The sequence below is a fragment of the Herpailurus yagouaroundi genome, unplaced genomic scaffold (genome assembly GCF_014898765.1).
Source record: "Herpailurus yagouaroundi ecotype Mexico unplaced genomic scaffold, PumYag 29, whole genome shotgun sequence".
Classification (NCBI taxonomy): domain Eukaryota; kingdom Metazoa; phylum Chordata; class Mammalia; order Carnivora; family Felidae; genus Herpailurus; species Herpailurus yagouaroundi.
The window spans coordinates 97525825-97548925 of NW_024412377.1; the positions used below are offsets into that span (position 1 = coordinate 97525825).

General features: G+C 36.4%; 1 protein-coding gene across 2 annotated transcripts in view; it reads right to left on the reverse strand.

Moving 5' to 3' along the window:
* SCAMP1 (secretory carrier membrane protein 1) overlaps nt 1–23101 on the reverse strand; it is a 138397-nt gene that overhangs the window by 5717 nt on the left and 109579 nt on the right. For both annotated transcript variants that reach the window (XM_040450118.1, XM_040450108.1), the window contains 2 exons: nt 18845–18946; nt 15347–15464 (listed from right to left, as the gene is read on the reverse strand). In XM_040450118.1, the coding sequence (XP_040306052.1) occupies nt 15347–15464; nt 18845–18946 (220 nt within the window). The remainder of the gene's footprint in view (nt 1–15346; nt 15465–18844; nt 18947–23101) is intronic.

Consider the following 23101-nt stretch of genomic DNA (forward strand, 5'->3'; position numbering starts at 1 on the left):
ACCAAGAAAATGAAGTTTATGATAGAAATCTAATAAACCTTGGCTACTTACTAGACTCTGTCATCATACAATATAATTACAGATTCACTTGTGTCTTCTCCCTTCCCCCCAAGTTTATGAGCATATAATCAACAAATGTTTGTTCTAACTTGCTTTGTGATTTCCTTTTCCAAATTTGTTTTAAATTGAGTGCCTGATGTTACGTATTCATGGACTTCATATTTAATTACTTAAAAATGTCACGCACAGCCCCACAGAGCAGGAAGGCAAAATAAAGGTAGGAACAACATACACTTCTCAGTAGTCCAAATCTATATAGACTCAGAGAGCCACCTAGAGGGAAGAGACTACACATGCGTACTCCGTGCATAATGCTCAAATACTGTATGAAATCCATTATAAAACCATGTGAAAATGGGGATTCTTTTTACCAGTGCTCCAGCAACATGACAGGCTAATTCTAAGGATTACCATCTCAAAAAACTCATCAATTTCCTGCTATGTTTCATAGTGTTATCTATTGATAGCTCACATTCCTTACGACATCAGGGACAAAACTTTAAGGTAAAATATTACAATTAAAAAAAAACTAAACAACTTAAATACTTTCTATCTCTTCTAGTTATGAGAACATCAACCTAAATATTTAGTTCTAGGAGTAACACAGAAAGAACAGTAGATTTGCTATCTACTGATTCCACTGCTTTCTACCAGGCTGGTCACCACTCAAAACCTCAAGTTTACTTCCCATGAAACAAGAATATTTGTTGTCCTATCTCTCACATTTTTCCTAAGGATAAAATGAGGGTTATGTAAATGTGTTACTCTAGTAAAAATTAAAATTAATTTTTAAGTATCTGGAGAAGAGTCACAGCCGAGATGCAACTCCAGAAGGGTATCTTGCTTTCTTAATGTATCTTCAAACATATGTTAGTGTATACTGTGGTGGTATATGACACAAAAAATTGTATACTATGGAAATTAAAGGCTCATGGTACTTTAAACAAAATAATCCAAACATATATTTCCATTAAAGCTTAGAGAATATGATTTCAAGAAATGTTTTTATTAATATAAGTTGCCTGTTACATAAAAATCACTTTAACTTTTTTTAAAACCTGGGAAAAACAAATTTTTGAAATTTCTATTCTTGTTGTTTTTTTTTTTTTTAAAACTTAGGGATCTCTTAGCCTAATGTTTTCAATTAAACATTTCCTATAAACCATCTGTGAACTGCCCATAGATCTGGGTCAGATACCCCTTCTGTCACCTCTTGAATTAATACTCTCTTTTCACACTATTGAAATCCTGTTCATCCTCTGCAGCCTATCTCAAATACCACTGTCCTCTTTCTGCTTGATCTAACTGTAACTCTCCCTGTTGTGAGCACCTCCAGTACATCTTTTAGGGATGTCTAGTGTGCCTTTTCTTTTGTAGGAGTTATCTACATGTCTTATACCCCATGTGCTTTTGGTTCCTTTAGGGGAAGAGCTAATTTCTACTCATTATTATATCACCTATAAGATATAGTGACTTGCTGGGGTACGTGGCTGGCTTAGTCAGTAGAGCATGCAACTTTTGACCTTGGGGTCATGAGTTCAAGTGACACAGTGGGTGTAAAGCTTACTTAAAAAAAAAAAAAGACATGATAACTTGCAGTAAAAGCCACTGAATAATTACTTATTTTTTCTTTTATTTTTTTAGCCATTTAAACAAATGGCTCACAATTATCCTATTAAAAAAAAAAAAGTTACCAAAGAGGTACACTACTAATCTAACACACTGTACCTATGTTACAAAGAAAATTGCTTAGTTTGCAATTACCTTCACAGGCCAGTTTACAAGTGAACATACTAGGGAACTTTAACATACCACTTACATCAATAGATCACTCAGGCAGAAAATCAATCAAGGAAGCAGTAGCTTTGAAGGACACATCAGGCTAGATATACTTAACAGATATATACACAGAACACTGCATCAAAAAACAGCAGACCACACGTTCTTTTTGAGTACACACAGAATATTCTCCAGGACAGATCATATATTCAGCCATAAAACAAGCTTCAATAAATTTAAGAAGACTGAAATTCTATCAAGTATCTTTTCTGATCCACAATGGTATTAAACTGTAAATCGATTACAAAAAAAAAAAAAACTGGAAAAAACACACCACACAAACACATCAAGGCTAAACAACATGCTACCAACCAACCAATGGGTCAACAAAGAAATGAGAGAAAATTAAAAAAATACATTCACACAAATGAAAATGGAAACCATCAGTTCAACATCTTTGAGACAAAGCAAAAGATCTAAGAAAAGCCCACCTCAAGGAAACAAGAAAAGTCTCAATCTAATCTTACACCTAAAGGCACTAAAAAATAAAGCCCAAAGTTAGTAGAAATAATAAAAGAAATAATACAGATCAGATTGGAAATAGACAAAAATAAATTAAGGAAACTCAGAACTGGTTCTTTGCAAAGATAAATACAAATGATAAAATCTTTACCAGACCTATCAAGCAAAAAAGAGGGCTCAAATAAATAAAATCAGAAATAAAAGAGGACAAATTACAACCACAGAAATACAAAGGATTACAAGAGACTACTATAAAAATTACATGCCAACAAATTGGACTATCTAAATGAAAATGGATAAATTCCTAAAAACATACAGTCATCCGAGACAAAATCAGGAAGAAATAGAAAATCTCATCAGACTGATTACTAGCAATGAAACTGAATCAGTAATTAAAAAAAAAAAAAAACAAAAAAACCTCCCAATAAACAAAAGCTGAGGACTAGATGGCTTCACAAGGGAATTCTACCAAATATTTAAAGAAAAGCTAATGCCTATTCTTCTCAAACTAACCCAAAAAGTTGAAGAGAAGAAATGTTTCCAAATTCATTCTATGAGGCCAGCATTAGTCTGATATCAAAACCAAAGGTACTACAAAAATAGAAAATTACAGGTCACTAATCCTAATGAACACAGATGCAAAAATCCAAAAAAAACCAAATTTAGCAAACCAAATTCAGTAATATATTAAAGGATCATTCACCATGACCAGGTGAAATTTATTCCAGAGATGAGAGTGGTTCAATAACCGCAAATCAATCAACACAATATACCAGATTAGCAAAATGAAGATAAAAATCACATGATCATCTCAATAGATGCAAAGAAACCACTTTACAAAATTCAACATCCTTCCATGACAAAAACTCTCAAGAAATAGGATATAGAGGGAACATAACATGTTATGTTACCTCAACATAACAAAGGCCATATATGACAAACACACAGCTAACATCATACTTAGGGGTGAAAAGCTGAAAGCTTTTCCTCTAAGGTACAAGACAAGGATGTCCACTCTTGCTTTTTTTATTCAACATAGTACTCGAAGTCCTAGCCACAAAAATCAGGCAAGAAAAAGAAATAAAAGGTGTCCACATTATTAAGGAGGAAGTAACTCTGTCACTATTTGCAGATAACATAATATATACAGAAAACCCTAAAGACGCCACCAAAAACTGTTAGACTAAATGAATTGCAATTAATTATGGAAATGTGTTGCATTTCTCTACACTAATAATAAACTAGCAGAAAGAGAAATTAAGAATACAATCTTATTTATAGTGACATCAAAGAAGAAAAAAAAATACCTAGAAATAAGTTTAACCAAAGAGGTGAAAGACCCATCTAGTGAAAACTTTAAGACAATGATGAAATAAGCTGATACAAATGGAAAGATATACCATGTTCATGGATTCAAAGAATATTGTTAAAATGTTGAACCTATCCAAAGCAATCTAAAGATTCAATACCAATAGTATTTTTTGCAGAATTAAGATAATCCTAAAATCTGTACAGAACTACAAAAGACCCCAAATACCAAAGCAATCTTGAAAAATAAAAACAGAGCTATCACAAGCATCACAATTCCGTATTTCAAACTATACTACAAAACTATAGTAATCAAAACAGTATGGTACTGGCACAAAAAGAAACACTGAATAATGGAACACCACACAAAGCCCCCAAATAGTCCCATGTTTACATGGTTAATTAATCTGTGACAAAGGAGGCAAGAATTTACACAGGGGAAAAGACCAGTCTCTTTGATAGTGTTGGCAAAACTGAACAGCTACATGCAAAAAAAAAAATAAAAGTGGACCACTTTCTTACACCACATACAAAAATAAATTCAAAATGGATTAAACACATAACCTAAGACCTGAAGGCATAAACTTGTGAAAGAAAACACAGGAAGTAAACTCATGGACATTAACCTTAGCAATATTTTTTTGGATATGTCCCCTTAATCAAGTGCAACAAAAGCAAAAACAAAACAATTAGGACTACATCCAACTAAAAAGCTTTTTCCACACAGTGAAGGAAACCACCAGTAAAATGAAAAGGAAACCTACTGAATGGGAGAACATATCTGCAAATTATCTATGATAAGAGATTAAGATCCAAAATACATAAAGAATCAATACAACTCAACACCAAAGAAACAATCCAATTAAAAAATGGGCAGAAGAACCTAAATAGACCCTTTCCCAAAGACAACACAAAGATGGCCAATATCCACGTGAAAAGATGCTCTCAATATCACTAATCGTCAGGGAAATGGAAATCAAAACCACAATGAAGTATCACCTCAAACCAGTCAAAATAGCTACCATCAAAAAGACAAGAAATAACAAGTGTTGGCAAAAATGTGAGGAAGGGGGAACCTTCCTGCACTGTTTGTGTGTATGTAAATTGGTGTAGCAACTATGGGAAAACAGTATGGAAGTTTCTCAAGAAAGTAAAAATAGAAGTACCATATGATATAGTCACTCCATTTCTGGGTTTTTCCAAGGAAAACAAAAACACTAATTTGAAAAGAAATACACACGCTTATGTTTCTTGCAGCATTATTTATGTTAGGCAACATAAAGAAGAAATTTGAGTGTCTGCTGAAAGATGAATGGATAAAGAAGAAGATAATGTATATATATACACACACACACATACATACACATACACAATGCACTATTACTCAGCCAAAAAAAAAAAAAAAAAAAAAAAGAATGACATCTTGCCATTTGCAATAACATGGACAGACCTAGGAGGTATTATGCTAAGTGAAATAAGTCAGAGGAAGACAAATACCACATGATGTCACTTATATGCAAACTCTAAAAAACAAATGAGCAAACAACAACAACAAAAAACCTGAAAGAGACTCATAAATACAGAGCACAAACTGATGGCTGCTGGGGGTGGGGATACAGAAGTGGTGGGATGGGCAAAATAGGGGAAGGGGATTAAGAGGTACAAACTTCCAGGTACAAAATAAATAAGTCACAGGGATGTAAAGTACAGTATAGGGAATACAGTCAATAATATTGTGTAGCCTTGAATGGTGACAGATGGTAACTATACTTATGGAAATTATTTCATGATGTAATTTATAAATGTCAAATCACAATGTTGTACATCTAAAACCAATATAGTACTGTCTACTGCTATAATTCAGTTAATAAAAAAAAATAAAAAGTATTTAGAGCAGAAAAAATTTCAATGTCCCCAACATACTATTTAACAAATATTATTATTCTTGGGGCACCTGGGTGGCCTAGTTGGTTAAGCATCTGACTCTTGATTGATTTCGCCTGGTCATGATCTCATGGTCATGAGATTGAGCTCCACCTCAGGCTCCACAGAGTGTGGAGTCTGCTTAAGATTCTCTCTCTCCCTCTCCCTGCTTGCACATGCACATGTTCACTCTCCTCTCGAAAAGAAAAAGAAAAAGAGAAAGAAAAAGAGAAAGAAAAAGAAAAAGAAAAAGAAAAAGAAAAAGAAAAAGAGAAAGAAAAAGAAAAAGGAGGAGGAGGAGGAGGAGGAGGAGGAGGAGGAGGAGGAGGAGAAAAAGAAAAAGAAAATAGGCCATGTCAATCATCTGAAATGGATTTTTAATCAGGAAAAATTATAGTCTTGGATGATTCAGAGAAAGAGGCAGAGAGAAGGCAAAAGAAGTATACCTAAATGTGACTATTTATTTATTTATTTAAAAAAAAAATTTTTTTTTTTCCAACGTTTATTTATTTTTGGGACAGAGAGAGACAGAGCATGAACGGGTGAGGGGCAGAGAGAGAGGGAGACACAGAATCGGAAACAGGCTCCAGGCTCTGAGCCATCAGCCCAGAGCCCGACGCAGGGCTCGAACTCACGGACTGTGAGATCGTGACCTGGCTGAAGTCGGACGCTTAACTGACTGCGCCACCCAGGCGCCCCTAAATGTGACTATTTAAAAAAAAAAAAAGTACATTAAATTATCAGCATTCTGTCCTAGATCCAAATAAAACAAAAAAAATTAAAAAGCAAAAAAAAAAGGAGGGGTGAACAATAGCAATGTTTTCAAAGAAAATGAAATCATCATTTTTAACCTAAGACCATTATTAAATATAACTGGGTATGTTCATAGAGCATTTACTATAAAACACCAATAATTATTATTATTATTATCATCACCATCATCATCTCCACTTTGGATCATATACCCGAATTATATACTCTCACAGAGAAGTTTTTTCAGAATAGATATACTGGCATTTTTAAAAACAATTCAAGCATTTAGGGAAACTTTTTTTTTTTAAAGCGAAATTTATTCTAAATTGCTTTTGAAATGCTTTAAAAATCACTGTTAGTAATTAGTTTATTAATGTGAACACAAATGTCTATGAACAGTTTCTTAAATTTTATGGGAAAAATAGTCATTTATAACTAGGTCCCAAAAGGAGTACAAATTATGTATCATCTATTTATCTCTTCCATACTAAGCCATTCTAGTTCTTATACCAATTAAAAGAAGGAAAATTTTGGATTCCCCTGATATACAGGGTCCTGTGACTCATTCATTTATTATTATTTGACCCACTGAAAACACCTCCCCCTTAGTCCATAACTATTACTCAATTCCATTTATTTACTACAGAGAAAAGACCTTAAAAGAATACCTTTTAGAAACAACCTAAGAGAAAATTAAAGAAATCTCTAAAAGTTAAGAACTGAACTATTCCCTTATCTTTGAAATGACATATTCTTGCATTTCAATTTTTTTTAATTTCAATTATAAAATGACACTACAAGGAAACAAAGATACCATAGCACTCATAGTGGGCACTTGATACAGCAATTATTACCTACTCCAATTATGCAAGACTTCAGAACGCCAACCAAATTCTCAAAACTGTATTCAACTGAAATAAATATATACCACAGAGCACGTTTAGCTGGGGCTGGAAACACAGAATAGCATAATAAAATGCAACAATTCTAGAGTCAAATGGTGTGCATCAATGACTTTTGGAGGGCATTAACTGTTTATGAGGAGCCTGACCCCTAGTGGTTAGCAACTATGGCTACATACACACAAAGGAAACAGCCAGTTTTGTCCAAGTGTGGAAGAGAAAATTTAAAACTAAGCGTTTTGTTTGTTTTGTTTTTTATTTAGAGACAGAAAGTGAGAAAGCATGAGGGGGTGAGAGGCAGAGAAAGAGAAGAGAGAGGGGATCTCAAGCAGGCTCTACACTGTAAGCACAGAGCCCTATGTGGGGCTTGAACCCACAATGAGATCATGACCTGAGCTGAAAGAGTTGGATGTTTAACCGCGTAAGCTACCCAGGTGCCCCCCAAATCAAGTGTTTTTATTGGATCTCAATTTCTACCCAAAGTAAGAGAAATCCTTGTTACTACAAGTATGAAATCTGAGCTCAAATTACAATTTAGCTTTTATTATCCCCATTTATTGTACTTCATAAAACCATTCAGAAAATCATCTCATCTTAATTCCTATTTCACAAGAATATGAGATTCAGAGAAGTTTAGGAACTTATATTGCATTGACTGACAGTGGACACATATAAAAAGTGTAAACTGGTAACTTCTTTACCCATGAGTAACAACAACAACAAAAAAGTCAACCTATATGCTACACATTTCCCATACTAATACACTTATTTGGGAAGGAGCCATTTCTTTTCAATGCCTGGCATACAATCAGCACAACTCTACAACTTTTCCTTTAATGCACTGGATCTTAAAGAACTGTGTTCCTGGGGAGAAAGCTGTAGGTCAAACACTTACGAGAGCTGTACACAGGAGTCAGTTTAACAGCAGATGTAGAATAAACACTTCCTCCCACTCCAACCATATTAATCATCTGTACCACACACCCCACTGCAACCATTGTTAAAATTCCCTCCACATTCTTTCTTCAGCAGATTTCTAAGTGTTGGTAGTGTTCTACACTCATCTTATTCCATACCCATTTCTAGGATTCATTTACGTCAAGAAGTCAATACTTCCCAAGTCTAGAAATCCAGCCTAAAGCTCTTTCCTTTGCTTCCAACTTATAGATCCAAAAGCCTACCATGTATTTATATTTTGATGCCCCAGCATCATTTTAAATTCTCTGGATTTAAAGCTGAAAACAACTTGATGCCCATGTATCTTTTTCACATAATGTGTTTTTATTTAAGTAGGCCCCATACCCAATGTGGGGCTTGAACTCACAACCTTGAGATTAAGAGTCATGTGCTCTATGAACTGAGACAGCCAGGCACCCCAATGCCCATATATCTGTTCTTCTTCCTGTACTCTCTTTCTGAATGACCCACCATCTAAAAACCTGGGTGTCATTCTTGAGCCTTCCCTCATCCTCGGCTTCTGGGGCCAGGTCCAATCAATCACTACGTGCATATTCCCTTGAGTTCAGTTACTTCACGCGCTGCTTCCTTAGTTCTGGCCACCATTACTAACCTGCTTCCTATCCTGCCTCCCTGTCTTCATTTCTCCAAGTACCATGTCCCCACCACACAAATTACAAATCTTTCTAAAGCTCAAATTGATCAATTCATCAATTCTTTTACTTTCCTCTTTAAACCACTTCTATGGCTCACCACCACTCTGTGGGAAAGATCCAAACCTAACAAGTTTTCCTACTTTACAAGACCCTGCGAAATCTAACTAAACTTATGTATGTAGTCTCATCTTTTCCTGTCCTCCACCAACAACACTGCACATTTCTCCCTGTCCAACTCATGCACCAAGTTGATTTTCCATCCATTCTGAGCTACTTTTAATTCCCTATGTCATGTTATTTCCTGCAACTAGATATGAAAATGGTATCCCTGTTACTTGGTACCTATTTACGCTCTTCCTTCTCCCTATTCTTTTACTTAGATAACTCTTGCTAATCATAATATCTCAGCCAAGGAAACACTTTACAAGACCCCACTACTTTAAAATACCTCCAAAACTTAATTAGGTATCTCTCCTCTGTGATCCCTGTACTTGCCCCCAAAACAGCCACTAAATCACCGAATTTTGGTACCCACTCACTTGTTTATCCTTCACACCAAAATGTGGGCTCCTTGAGCTCATACACAGTGCAGCACTTGGCACATAACACATGATCATAAATGGTTGTTTAAAAAATGAATAGAACCTGCAACATACCCCAAAATCCATTACTGTATTTACTGTATTTTAAACTTAGTACATTTCTAGTTTTATCAAGCATCTGCAATAATAAAGGAAATGTCCAAAGAGATGTTGTGATGGTCAGGTTTCTGGGCTAGGCTATAGTCTTCAGTTATTAATAAAACCCTAATCTAGATGTTGCTGTGAAGGTATTTTGGGGATATGATTATTAATCAGTTGTCTTTAAGAAAAGGAGAATAGTATTTGACCTGGTAGGCCTGATCAAATCAGTTGAAAGGCTTTAAGAAAAGAACTGACATTTCTTTGAGGAAATCTCACCTGGCACCGGAGCTTCATCTTCTGCTTCAGATTTTCCAACCCTTCCTGCCTGCCCACTCTATGGATTTCGGACTAATTCAGCAAGCTCCCACAACCACATAAGCCAAATCCTTTTAGATTGATACAGGCACCTACTAAACAAAAGTAGACACTAAACCAGACCACCCTGCATATAAACTGATAAAGGGGTCAAGAAGACCAGAAAAAGTCGTTAATTTTGGCTGAAGAAGCCCTGTGCTGGGCAGCTTATGTTCACTGTTTCACTTAATCCTCACTCCAACCCTATGGAAGTAGTTATTATTCCCATTCCTTCCTTCATTCAACAAATACTCTGAGTGCCCACCATATATCACTGCCAGTCACTGTTCCAGATGTGACCAAAAAAACCTGAAAGCACACAGACTAGGCCTCTGCCCCTGAGGAGCTTAGAGTACAGGTGATGACACTGAGACTGAGTGGTTAGAGAAGGCTGCCTCAGCTCACACACCTTGAAGTTAAGGCACCAGAATTTCAACCTGAATTGTATGGTTCCAAAGCTCTTGCTCCTCTAATTCCAAGGCTAGAAGCCACATTCACCCTGGAGGAACTCTAACAAGCTGGGTACCCAGAGTATGTGCATTATAAGATATACAGAGTGGCTTGTACCCAGATGCCACAGTGAGTAACACCTACAGTAAGTTCCCAAGAAAATTAAGGATGACACAATCCTTAAGACATGGGTCTTCCACTAGAGAAGCAAGTGTGGATCCAGGAGCAGTATAAGGTCACTACTAGCCCTAGTTCCCACAACCATCAAAATCCCATTCCCCAATCCAAGTCCACTTTAAAAATCTTCAGAGTTGTTTGGGTGGGTTTTTTTAGATTCACATAGTAACTGAAGGAAGATGGGGGAAGTGAGGGTGTGGTGACCTGCAAAACATTTCTGGGCTAGCTGAGACTGGGAATGAAAAGGAAGAAAAGGATGGAAAAGATACTTAGAAAGTTATCTAGGATAGTGACTAAAAAAGTAATGAAAGCACTGACAAAAGCAGTCAAAGTGTTGACATAAATTTTAACGGAATCATAGGAGAAAATACTTAGTACCACCTAATTTACAGTAGGTACTTAATAAAAATTCATTTTTTAAAACAGCTTTACTGAGATAAAATCTGCATAATATACAATTTACCCTTTTAAAGGATAGAACTTAATGGTTTTTAGTATTTATAGTGTTGTGAATAGATCATCTATCAATCTAATTTTAGAAATTTTCATCACCCCAAAAAGAACTTTCTTTTTTTTTTTTTTATTTATATATGAAATTTATTGTCAAATTGGTTTCCATACAACACCCAGTGCTCATCCCAAAAGGTGCCCTCCTCAATACCCATCACCCACCCTCTCCTCCCTCCCACCCCCCATCAACCCTCAGTTTGCTCTCCGTTCTCCACATTCTCTTGTGCTTATATGGTATCTGTCTTTCTCTGTATGGCTTATTTCACTTAGCATCACACTCTCCAGTTCCATCCACGTTGCTACAAAAGGCCATATTTCATTTTTTCTCATTGCCACGTAGTATTCCATAGTGTATATAAACCACAATTTCTTTATCCATTCATCAGTTGATGGACATTTAGGCTCTTTCCATAATTTGGCTATTGTTGAGAGTGCTGCTATGAACATTGGGGTACAAGTGCCCCTATGCATCAGTATTTTTTTTTTTTTTTTTTTTTTTCCTAGCAGTGCTATTGCTGGGTCATAGGGTAGGTCTATTTTTAATTTTCTGAGGAACCTCCACACTGCTTTCCAGAGCGGCTGCACCAATTTGCATTCCCACCAACAGTGCAAGAGGGTTCCCGTTTCTCCACATCCTCTCCAGCATCTAGAGTCTCCTGATTTGTTCATTTTGGCCACTCTGACTGGCGTGAGGTGATACCTGAGTGTGGTTTTGATTTGTATTTCCCTGATAAGGAGCGACGCTGAACATCTTTTCATGTGCCTGTTGGCCATCCGGATGTTTCTTTAGAGAAGTGTCTATTCGTGTTTTCTGCCCATTTCTTCACTGGGTTATTTGCTTTTCGGGTGTGGAGTTTGGTGAGCTCTTTATAGATTTTGGATACTAGCCCTTTGTCCGATATGTCATTTGCAAATATCTTTTCCCATTCCGTTGGTTGCCTTTTAGTTTTGTTGGTTGTTTCCTTTGCTGTGCAGAAGCTTTTTATCTTCATAAGGTCCCAGTAATTCACTTTTGCTTTTAATTCCCTTGCCTTTGGGGATGTGTCGAGTAAGAGATTGCTACGGCTGAGGTCAGAGAGGTCTTTTCCTGCTTTCTCCTCTAAGGTTTTGATGGTTTCCTGTCTCACATTCAGGTCCTTGATCCATTTTGAGTTTATTTTTGTGAATGGTGTGAGAAAGTGGTCTAGTTTCAACCTTCTGCATGTTGCTGTCCAGTTCTCCCAGCACCATTTGTTAAAGAGACTGTCTTTTTTCCATTGGATGTTCTTTCCTGCTTTGTCAAAGATGAGTTGGCCATACGTTTGTGGGTCTAGTTCTGGGGTTTCTATTCTATTCCATTGGTCTATGTGTCTGTTTTTGTGCCAATACCATGCTGTCTTGATGATGACAGCTTTGTAGTAGAGGCTAAAGTCTAGGATTGTGATGCCTCCTGCTTTGGTCTTCTTCTTCAAAATTACTTTGGCTATTCGGGGCCTTGTGTGGTTCCATATGAATTTTAGGATTGCTTGTTCTAGTTTCGAGAAGAATGCTGGTGCAATTTTGATTGGGATTGCATTGAATGTGTAGATAGCTTTGGGTAGTATTGACATTTTGACAATATTTATTCTTCCAATCCACGAGCAGGGAATGTCTTTCCATTTCTTTAAATCTTCTTCAATTACCTTCATAAGCTTTCTATAGTTTTCAGCATACAGATCCTTTACATCTTTGGTTAGATTTATTCCTAGGTATTTTATGCTTCTTGGTGCAATTGTGAATGGGATCAGTTTCCAAAAAGAACTTTCATAACCATCAGCAATCCCTCTCCACCCTACCCCCAACCTCAGGCAACCACAAATCTACTTTCTATCTCTATAGATTTGCCTGTTTTGGACACTTAATGGTAAATGAAATCATATAATATGTGGTCTTAATAAATTTTTCTTGATTATGAATCAGAGCTTCTGGAAGAAGAGCTAGTTCTGAGAAGAAACATTACTGTGACATGATGATACCAATCAATGGGAGTTCTAAACAGTCACCTGAGGAAGCAACTAAATTTTTATGCAAAGCATTATGTCTTCCAACTCCAAGATTCTAGGTCACCCAGAATAGAGAAGAGAAAGGACCCCCAAAATTGGAGAGACTGAAATTTACAAGGACAAAGATTATAGAGCACAAAGAGCAGAGAGCTGACTGCATTTAAGTACACATGTACTTAGGAGCTGGACAAAGGAATGAAGGAGAAAGAATAGGTCAAAGGCAGGAGAATCAGAACACAATTACACAGACTGAGGAAGAGGGGCCACCTGCAGCGTAGAAAGCTGCAGAGTTCAAGGAAAAAGATAACTGCAAAAAAGATACGTGATTTATTAACTTTGGAAAGCTGAGTTTCAATATTCAATAGTACGTGTGACCAGTTCAGAAAACAAGTAACAGCTTTTTTTTTTTTTTTTAATTTTTTTTTTCAACGTTTATTTATTTTTGGGACAGAGAGACACAGAGCATGAACGGGGGAGGGGCAGAGAGAGAGGGAGACACAGAATCGGAAACAGGCTCCAGGCTCTGAGCCATCAGCCCAGAGCCCGACGCGGGGCTCGAACTCACGGACCAAGAGATCGTGACGTGGCTGAAGTCGGACGCTCTACCGACTGCGCCACCCAGGCGTCCCAAGTAACAGCTTTTAAGAGAGAAAATGAGTAGCAAAATATGGACAGAAAGAACACAGCCTAGTCTTCAGGGTTTTGAAAAGGATAAAAGGCAAATGTGCAAAATATTTCAAGAGTGCAAAGTGGTTTTTTTTTTTTTTTTAACTTTTTAAATTTTATTTTTGAGAAAGAGAGAGAGAGAGACAGAGTGCAAGTAGGGGAGAGGTAGAGACAAAGGGAGACAGAGAATCCAAAGCAGGCTCTGGGCTCTGAATTGTCGGCACAGAACCTGATGTGGGGCTCCAACCCAAAAAAGCAAGATCATGACCTCCTGAGCTGAAGCTGGACGCTCAGGCGCCCCAAGAGTGCAAAAGTGTTCTTAAATTAGTTATTTCTTAAGTTAGTTATTTCTATTTTCCTTGTACATTTTCTTAAGTTACCAGACAGTAAAAAATTAAGAAAAAACAGTTCTAAGGAATTATCTTCTTTAAAATGAGACTCCCCAAAAAGTTCTTTATCATCTTAAAACATAGGTGTTATTCCCAGGGTCTCTATATGGTGTACAATCTACATGTTTGGACACACATAGGATATCAAAAATATATAAGATACAATAAAACCTTATATAACTTTATATGTAAGTTATATATATATATACATAACTTTATATAACAAATCATAACTTTGATTTCTCTATGTAATAATTTTTTTAAGGCTATGAAAATAGCCATGGGAATTTTACAGAAAGAAGTATAGCTAAGATAATTGGACAATCACTAAAATAAAATTCATGTTATAACCCAGCCCAAACCCATCATCAGCTTACTTTATACTCATAATTTCATGTCTTTCAATTTCAAATACAAACAAAATGCACGTTCCACACTTTTTTACTTCTATTTATCAATTAGGCAAATATGCTTTATATTCAAAAAAAGAAATCAGAATATGTATTTTTTTAATTCCAAATTAAAAAAAAATTTAACATTTATTCAATTTTGAGAAATTAAGAGAGACAGAGCACAAGCAGGAGAGGGGCAGAGAGAGAGGGAGACACAGAATCCCACGCAGACTCCAGGCTCTGAGCTGTCAGCACAGAGCCTGACACAGGGCTCGAACCCATGAACCACAAGATCATGACCTGAGCTGAAGTCAGATGCTTAACCAACTGAGCCACCCAGGCACCCCAATTCCAAATTTTCAAAATGAGGCTGACTCTTCATGAAAGAAGCCCTAAGTAATAACAGGATTTTTAAATATTCCCTTTTTAGAGTAAGTTAAAAACGTGAGGCAATATTACCTATCCATAACTTCTAATTGTAATGCTCAGAGAGCACACTTGTAACAAGAAGAACAAAATGGCTTGAGGTTACACTGAATTAGGAGCAAAATGGGAGGGGCACCTAGGTGTCTCAGTCATTAAGCATCCAACTTCGGCTCAGGTCACAATCTAATGATTTGTGAGTTCGAGCCCCTCATGGGGCTTTGTGCTGACAGCTCAGAGCCTGGAGCCTGCTTTGGATTCTGTCTCCCTCTCTGCCCCTCCCTGATTCACACTCTCTCTTTCTCATCTCTCTCTCTCTCAAAATCAAATAAACATTAAAAAAAATAATAAGCAAAATGGGAAAATGAGAACTGCACAAAAGATTAACTATAAAAATTTACAGATGTAAAATGTCACTTACCTTTTTAAACATAACTAGTGAGATGACCGCTGATGCTGTGAAAAGTGCTGCTATGATGATCATCATAATTCCAACAGGAATACTTTGGTTGAGACCAGTAAGGGATGAAATCCAACCACTAACAAGTAATTTTTTTAAAAAAGAGTATAATTAGACAAATAAATCAATGCCGGGTTTTTAAAAAATAAGGACCAACACATATTCAGCACTTATAAGCCACACAATGTTCAAATTCTTCATGTTAACTCTTTTAATTCTCACAATTCCCTTAGATGCTATTTTTAAAAAAAGTGTTTTTTTTAAACATTTATTTATTTTTGAGAGACAAAGCATTAGTGGAAGAGGAGCAGACAGAGAGGGAGACAGAGAACCTGAAACAGGCTTCAGTCTCTGAGCTGTCAGCACAGAGCCCGACACAGGGCTCGAACTCACAAAACATAAGATCATGACCTGAGCTGAAGTCGGATACTTAACCGACTGAGCCACCCAGGCACCCCATAGATAGATGTTGTTTTAAATCCCTATTATACACATAAGCAACTGAATCAGAGATATTCAGTAACTTTCTCAGTCATATAGCTAATAAATGGCATAGTCTAAATTCAAACCCAATAGAAAATGCCAGAGCCTAAAGTGTGTACCACCAGATTTTACTTTTTAAGTATAGGCGTTCATTATTACTTTAAGTTCATTTTAAATTCTGCTTAGTTATGGAAAAAAATATTTGTAAACCATATATCCAACTAATGATTAGCATGCAGAATATATGAAGAACTTTCAAAGTTCAACAGTTAGAAAAAAAAATTCAATTAGAAAATGGGCAAAACACATGAAAGGATGTTTCATCAAGAGGCTATAAAGAGGGGGGAAGATCACATGAAAAGATGTTCAACATCATGAGTCACCAGAGAAATACAACTTATAACCTCAGTGCGATATCACTATCCAGCTATCAAAACAGCTAAAATTTTAAAAAGTGACAACACTAAATGCTGGCCAGAATGTGGAAGCTGAGTAACTCATACATTGTTGGTGGCAATGTAAAATGGTACAGTCATCCTGAAAAACAGTCTGTTAGTTTCTTAAAAAGATCACTAAACATGAAACTTCCATATGAACCAACAATTATACTCTTGGATATTTATCACAGAGAAATGAAAACAGATGTTCACATAAAACCTGTTCACAAATGTTTGTAGAGGCTTTATTTATAATAGCCTAAAATGAGAAAAGTCTAGTCCTTCACTGGTGAACGGATAAACAAACTGCGGTACATCCAGAGTTTTACTGAGGAATAAAAAAGAAAGAACTATGGCCACTGATACACACAATAACCCAGATGAATCTCCAGAGAATTATGCTGAGCAAAAAAAGACAAAAGTTACTTATCCCATGATGCCATTTATACAACTTTTTTTTTTTTTTTTTAAGTGGGCTTCATGCCTAGCATGGAGCCCAATGCAGGGCTTGAACTCACAACCCCGAGATCAAGACCTGAGCTGAGATCAAGAGCCAGGCACCTAACCACTGAGCCACCCAAGTGACCCCATTTAAATAACATTCTTAAAGTGGCAAAATAACAGAAACGAACAACACATTAGTGATAGCTGGGGTTAATAAGTGGATGAGGGCAGGAGGGAAATTAATGTGCTACAAAAGGGCAACATGAGGGATTCTCTGGTGATGGAAATGTTATCTCTACTTATGACTGTCAAGATTCTTGTTTCGAAATTATACCATGACTTTGCAAGATGTTACCCTTGGGAAAATTTGGTATAGAATTTTATTTCTTCTAATTGTGTGAATCTGCAATTATCTCAAAATAAACAGTTTAATTTTTTAAAAAGTTGCTGGATCACATGAGGTTGATCTTCAAACGGGTCATCTGGTATGGCCCCTTCCTATCAGTCTCCTGTGCTATGTAGCCACTACACATTCTGTTATGCTCAATTTTAACACTTTCTTCTGAATCTGTGCTGAAAAAAACTAATTACTTCAATTTCATAAAATTAAAAAAAAAAAAACTTGTGCTGTTAACATAAACAGTGTATTTTTTAATTAAACATTTAAGAACATTTTCTTTCCCTCATATGCCAAAGACTAAACACACTATTAGAAACGATAACATGGGGCGCCTGGGTGGCGCAGTCGGTTAAGCGTCCGACTTCAGCCAGGTCACGATCTCGCGGTCCGTGAGTTTGAGCCCCGCGTCAGGCTCTGGGCTGATGTCTCAGAGCCTGGAGCCTGTTTCCGATTCTGTGTCTCCCTCTCTCTGCCCCTCCCCCATTCATGCTCTGTCTCTCTCTGTCCCAAAAATAAAATAAACGTTGAAAAAAAAAATTAAAAAAATAAAAAAAAATTAAAAAAAAGAAATGATAACAAATGCTACATTTTTCAAGAACTGATTTAAGGTATCCATAAAAATTCTCTATCTGTATACATGCCCATTAGGAGATCCACAAAGCTACCGATAATTGTCTGATTGCCAGTCTCTATTCTGATTTGGTGGTAGCACACTAAACTTAAGTCCTCAATTCACTCCAGCTACATGCTTATTTTAGTTTATGTACAGTGCAGCAAAACTGTCTTGTATATGGTGTTGTTTATAAGAACTCAACTGTATGTAACTCAATTAAAATACAAGAGAGGGAGGGATAATTTTAGAGATGTGTACTCTTCTACCCACTTTTTCATTCAAGGAATGATTGTTCCAAAGTGTATGAACACAGATACAAATTTGCTATTATCTCCTAGCTTGAGTCCAAATAGTTTCAGTTTCTGAGGGTCTCCCAAAGTGAGCATTGCAGTGATACCATTTTTCAAAGACAAGTGTTCACATGCATGTGTTTGTATGGAAATATATGTTTATATACCTAAAATAGTGCTTTACACATAACAGGTATTCTTTTCCTTTAAATCCTACAAGTTCTTTCCTCTCCCCTCCACAATCCTTGGCCCAGCTCTGACCACTCCTCAGTCTTTTTACTCTTCCTTTTAGTACCTGTTATATATACATTTCATTTAAACTAGATACAATATGCTGTTTTTAAAAATGGCAACCTAGGGGCGCCTGGGTGGTTCAGTCAGTTAAGCATCCAGCTCTTGGTTTCGGCTCAGGTCATGTTCCAACAGTTTGTGGGTTTGACCCCCACAATGGACTCCAAGCTAACAGTGTAGAGCCTACTTGGAGTTCTCCCTCCCTCCCTCCCTCCCTCCCTCTCTCTCTCTCCCCTCCTCCCCTGCTCACTCTTTAAATAAATAAACTTAAAAAAAAAAAAGTTTGTTTCTTGAAAAAAAAAAAAAAGATGGCAACCTAATTTTCATATAGAATGGTTTGCCCAAAGGTTATGCCTTAGACATTTTTTAAATTGCATTTTTTACTATTTTTACTTTTGATAATCTGGCTTTTCTATGTTAACTATTTTTAGGAAGCCAAAAATTATATAGAGGTACTACACAAACAGATTAAAACTAGAGTAATTAAAGTAAACGGCTTACCAGTTGCCCCAATTATGAAATCCTGCAGCCTGGAGTACATGAACAGCAAACTGACAAATATAGACGAAGAAGAATACAAAGAATCTGAATGAACTGTCACTCCTTTAAAAAAAAGGGGGGGGAGGGGAGAAGAGAAAAAAGAGGAAAATGTCATTTTTCTCAGTACTTTTATATTCACATGAAGAAAGACATTTAAACATTAAGAAATAAAAATATTTTTAAAAATACCACTGGCAACCACTAAAGGCTATCATAATAATGTACGTGAACCCTTTTTCCAATACTCAATGATGACACTGTAACTCCAACCTCATTTTTGGTCCTTTCACTTTTCAACTGCACCACAAACATCATGGCAAAAAAATTTTGTTTTCTTTTCAATTATTAAACAGTTTGAGTTATAATTACACAACAAACAGCAAATACTTTAAATACACATTTTGATAAAGTTTGACATATGATATACCCACGAATCTACATCAACAAAATAATGAGTATTTTCCAAAAGTCTCCTTGTGCACCTGGATAATCTCTCCGTCTTCATTTCACTCACTGTTTACTGTCACTACAGTTTTCATATTTTACAATTTTACATAAATGGGATCATACAGAATATACTTTTTTGTCTGCTTTCTTTTACTCCACCCAATTATTCTGAGATTCATTTGTGTTGTTGGATGTATCGAGTTCATTACTCTTCACTGAGTAGTATTCCACTGTATAGACCACAGTTTGTTTATTCATTCAACTACTGATGGACTTTTAAGTTAAATCTAGTTTTTTACTATGACAAATAAAGCTGGTATTAACATTCATGTATAAATCTTCACATGAATGTAAAGTTCCTTTTCTCTTGGGTAACTATCTAAAAGTAGAACAGATAGGTCACCTAAAAGGTATATGTTTTAACTTTTTAACAAATTGCCAAACTGTTTTCCAGAGAGGTTATTCCGTTTTATAGTCACAGTGGCACTGTATGAGTATTCCAGTTCTTCCACACATCTCACCAACACTTGGTATAGTCAACCCTTTAAATTTTAGTCAATCTTATAGGTATATAATGCTATCTCATGTAGTTTGAATTTGCATTTTCTAATAGCTAATGTTATTGAGCACTTTTTCATCCGCTTTTTGCCATCCATACATCTACCTTCTGTCATGGACTGTTCACATCTTTTTTCAAGGTTTTAACTGTCTTTTCCTCTTATTGTTAGGTTTTATGAGTTTGGACATACCACTCACTTATCAGATAAATGTCTGGCAGGATTTTCTCCGTCTCTGGCTTGTCTTTTCATTCTTTGTAGGGTGTCTTTTAAAGAGCAGAAGTTTTGCCTTTTTATGAACTCTAATTTATGAGTTAGTTCTTTTATGGATCTTGAAATTACTGTTTTATCTGAGCAATCTTTGACAAAGCCAAAAACACAAGAGTTTTTTTTTCTCTGAAGGTTTTATACTTTCAGTTTTGCATTTAAGCTTATGTTCCCTTTTGAATTAATTTTTTAAAATATAGTACGAGGTATGGATTAAAGTTTTTTCTTATTTACACCGCATTTCTTTAAAAGACTATCCTTTCAGAACTACATTACCATTTTATCTTTTTGAAAAATCAGTAATCTATATATGGGTGGGTTTATTTCTGGACACTGTTCTGTCCTACTGTTCTACCTGCCTTCCTTTATGTCAGTATCACACTTATGATTATGGTGGTTTTCGATTAAGTCTTCAAATTAAGTGATGTTAAGCTATCCAAACTTATTGCCCTTTTTCAAAGTTGTTTTTGTCATTCTAGGCTTTTATATTTCTCTATACCTTTCAGAATCACCTGTTCAATTCCATAAAAACAACCTGCTGGGATTTTTACTGGAATTGCATTGCATCTACAGATCCATTTTGAGAGAATTCAAATCACAGTAACATCAAATCTTCCAAACTATTAACAAGGTATACTTCTCCTATTATATTTTCTATATAGATGAACAAGAGATCTGCAAATAGTTTTACTTCTTCCTTCCTAATCTAGATGCCTTTTCTTTCTTTTTCTTGCCTGTTTATACTGGCCAGGATTTCCACTACAATGTTTTATGGAAGTGTTGAGAATGAACATCTTTATCCTGTTCTTCACCTTAGGTAGAAGCATATAGTCTTTGAGCATTAAGTATGGTGTTAACTGTTATAATTTTTCATAGATGCCTTGTTTTCATCCCGAGTGATTGAGTGTTGAATTTTTTCAAGTTGTATTTTAACATCAATTAAGATAATCTTATGATTTTTCTATTTCAGTTTATAGTATGGTAAATTATTTAATGTCAAACCAACCATGAATTCCTTGAAAAGCTCTATCCACTTGATCATGATACGCTATCTTTTTAACATATTACTTTATTTGATTTGTTTGGTAAGATTTTCAACTGTCGCAAATTTACTCCATTCTCTTTTTATCACAGTGACCATTCCAATGCCTAAACACATATTTCAAGGTCCTTAACATTTCAACTTACTCAGTACCAGCATAAAACTCTGTTTACCTCATCAAACACAAAACCAGAAGCCACAGAAATAAACCTCAACTTCCTGCTCAATACAATGACGTTCCAAGTTTATAGATGCCACCAACTTTTCTTACTGCTTATCTATGAGGAGGCAGTATCACTCATGTCGAAATCGACACTTGCATAAAAATATTTAGTCCATCACTCTATTCCTCTGGAGCATTCTACTTCAGTAGTTACTCATCTTGTTTCCTAAGTGTCTTCACTTCTTCCACTAGGATCTTCCCAGGGTATAAACACAGAGTTTTCATCTTCAAATAGCCTTCCTTTAGCCCTGTCTTCCCTGCTTAACTTCCACCTCCTTGATCTCCCTCCTTCTCACCAATAATAAGTCTTGATTTCCTCTACACATCCCATTCCTATATATATATATATATATATATATATATATATAAAATTTATTGTCTAATTGGTTTCCATACAACACCCAGCGCTCGACCCAACAGGTGTCCTCCGCTATGCCCATCCCCCCCCTTTCCTCTCTCCCCCACCCCCCCCAACCCTCAGTTTTAAGAGTCTCAGTATGTTCTCAGTATTTAAGAGTCTCTTATGGTTTGCCTCCTTCCCTCTCTGTAACTTTTATTTTTTTCCCCTCTTCCCCTCCCCCATGGTCTTCTGTTAAGTTTCTCAGGATCCACATATGAATGAAAACATATGGTATCTGTCCTTCTCTACCTTATTTCACTTCGCATAATACTCCCTAGTTCCATCCACGTTGCTACAAAAGCCCATATTTCATTCTTTCTCATTGACAAGTAGTATTCCATTGTATATATAAACCACAACTTCTTTATCCATTCATCAGTTGATGGGCATTTAGGCTCTTTCCATAATTTGGCTATTGATGAAAGTGCTCCTATAAACACTGGGGTACAAGTGCCCCTGTGCCTCAGCACTCCTTATCCCTTGGGTAAATTCCTAGCAGTGCTATTGTTGGGTCACAGGGTAGATCTATTTTTAATTTTTTGAGGAACCTCCACACTGTTTTCCAGAGTGGCTGCACCAGTTTTCATTCCCACCAACAGTGCAAGAGGGTTCCCATTTCTCCACATCCTCTCCAACATCTATCATCTCCTGACTTGTTCATTTTACAGACCCCATTCCTATTCACTTCTCAATCCACTGCAACATGGCCTCTCGTAATGTATTCCTCCAAAGATACTTCAAAGTCATGACCAACCTATGAATTTCCAATGAACTTTCTCAAGTCTCTCTTTGTTTTTTTAATGGCATCTGACCTCTTTCTCTAACCTAGATTGCTTCTCAGTATCTGATTTCAAGATCCACCTCCATGTCATATTGTAAAACTGTGTTTACAGGAAAGCTTCCTAGGTGATGATTATATCTTCCAATGTTTGAACCACCGACTACAGGATGAAGTCCAAATAATGTAACCAAGCATATCTCTGTCTTCATAAAATAAACTGAAGAACATGTCTTGCTATGTCAATGCTTTTATTTATACTGTGTCTAAAATGCTCAATACAGTCCTCTTTTCTGCCCAGCACACATGTACTCAGCTTTTAAGATGGGTCATTAAGTCGGGGGCGCCTGGGTGGCTCAGTCGGTTAAGCGTCCAACTTCAGCTCAGGTTATGACCTCACAGTTCAGGAGTCCGAGACACGCAACGGGCTCTGTGCTGACAGCTCAGAGTCTGGAGCCTGCTTCCAATTCTGTGTCTCCCTCTCTCTTTCTCTGCCCCTCCCCC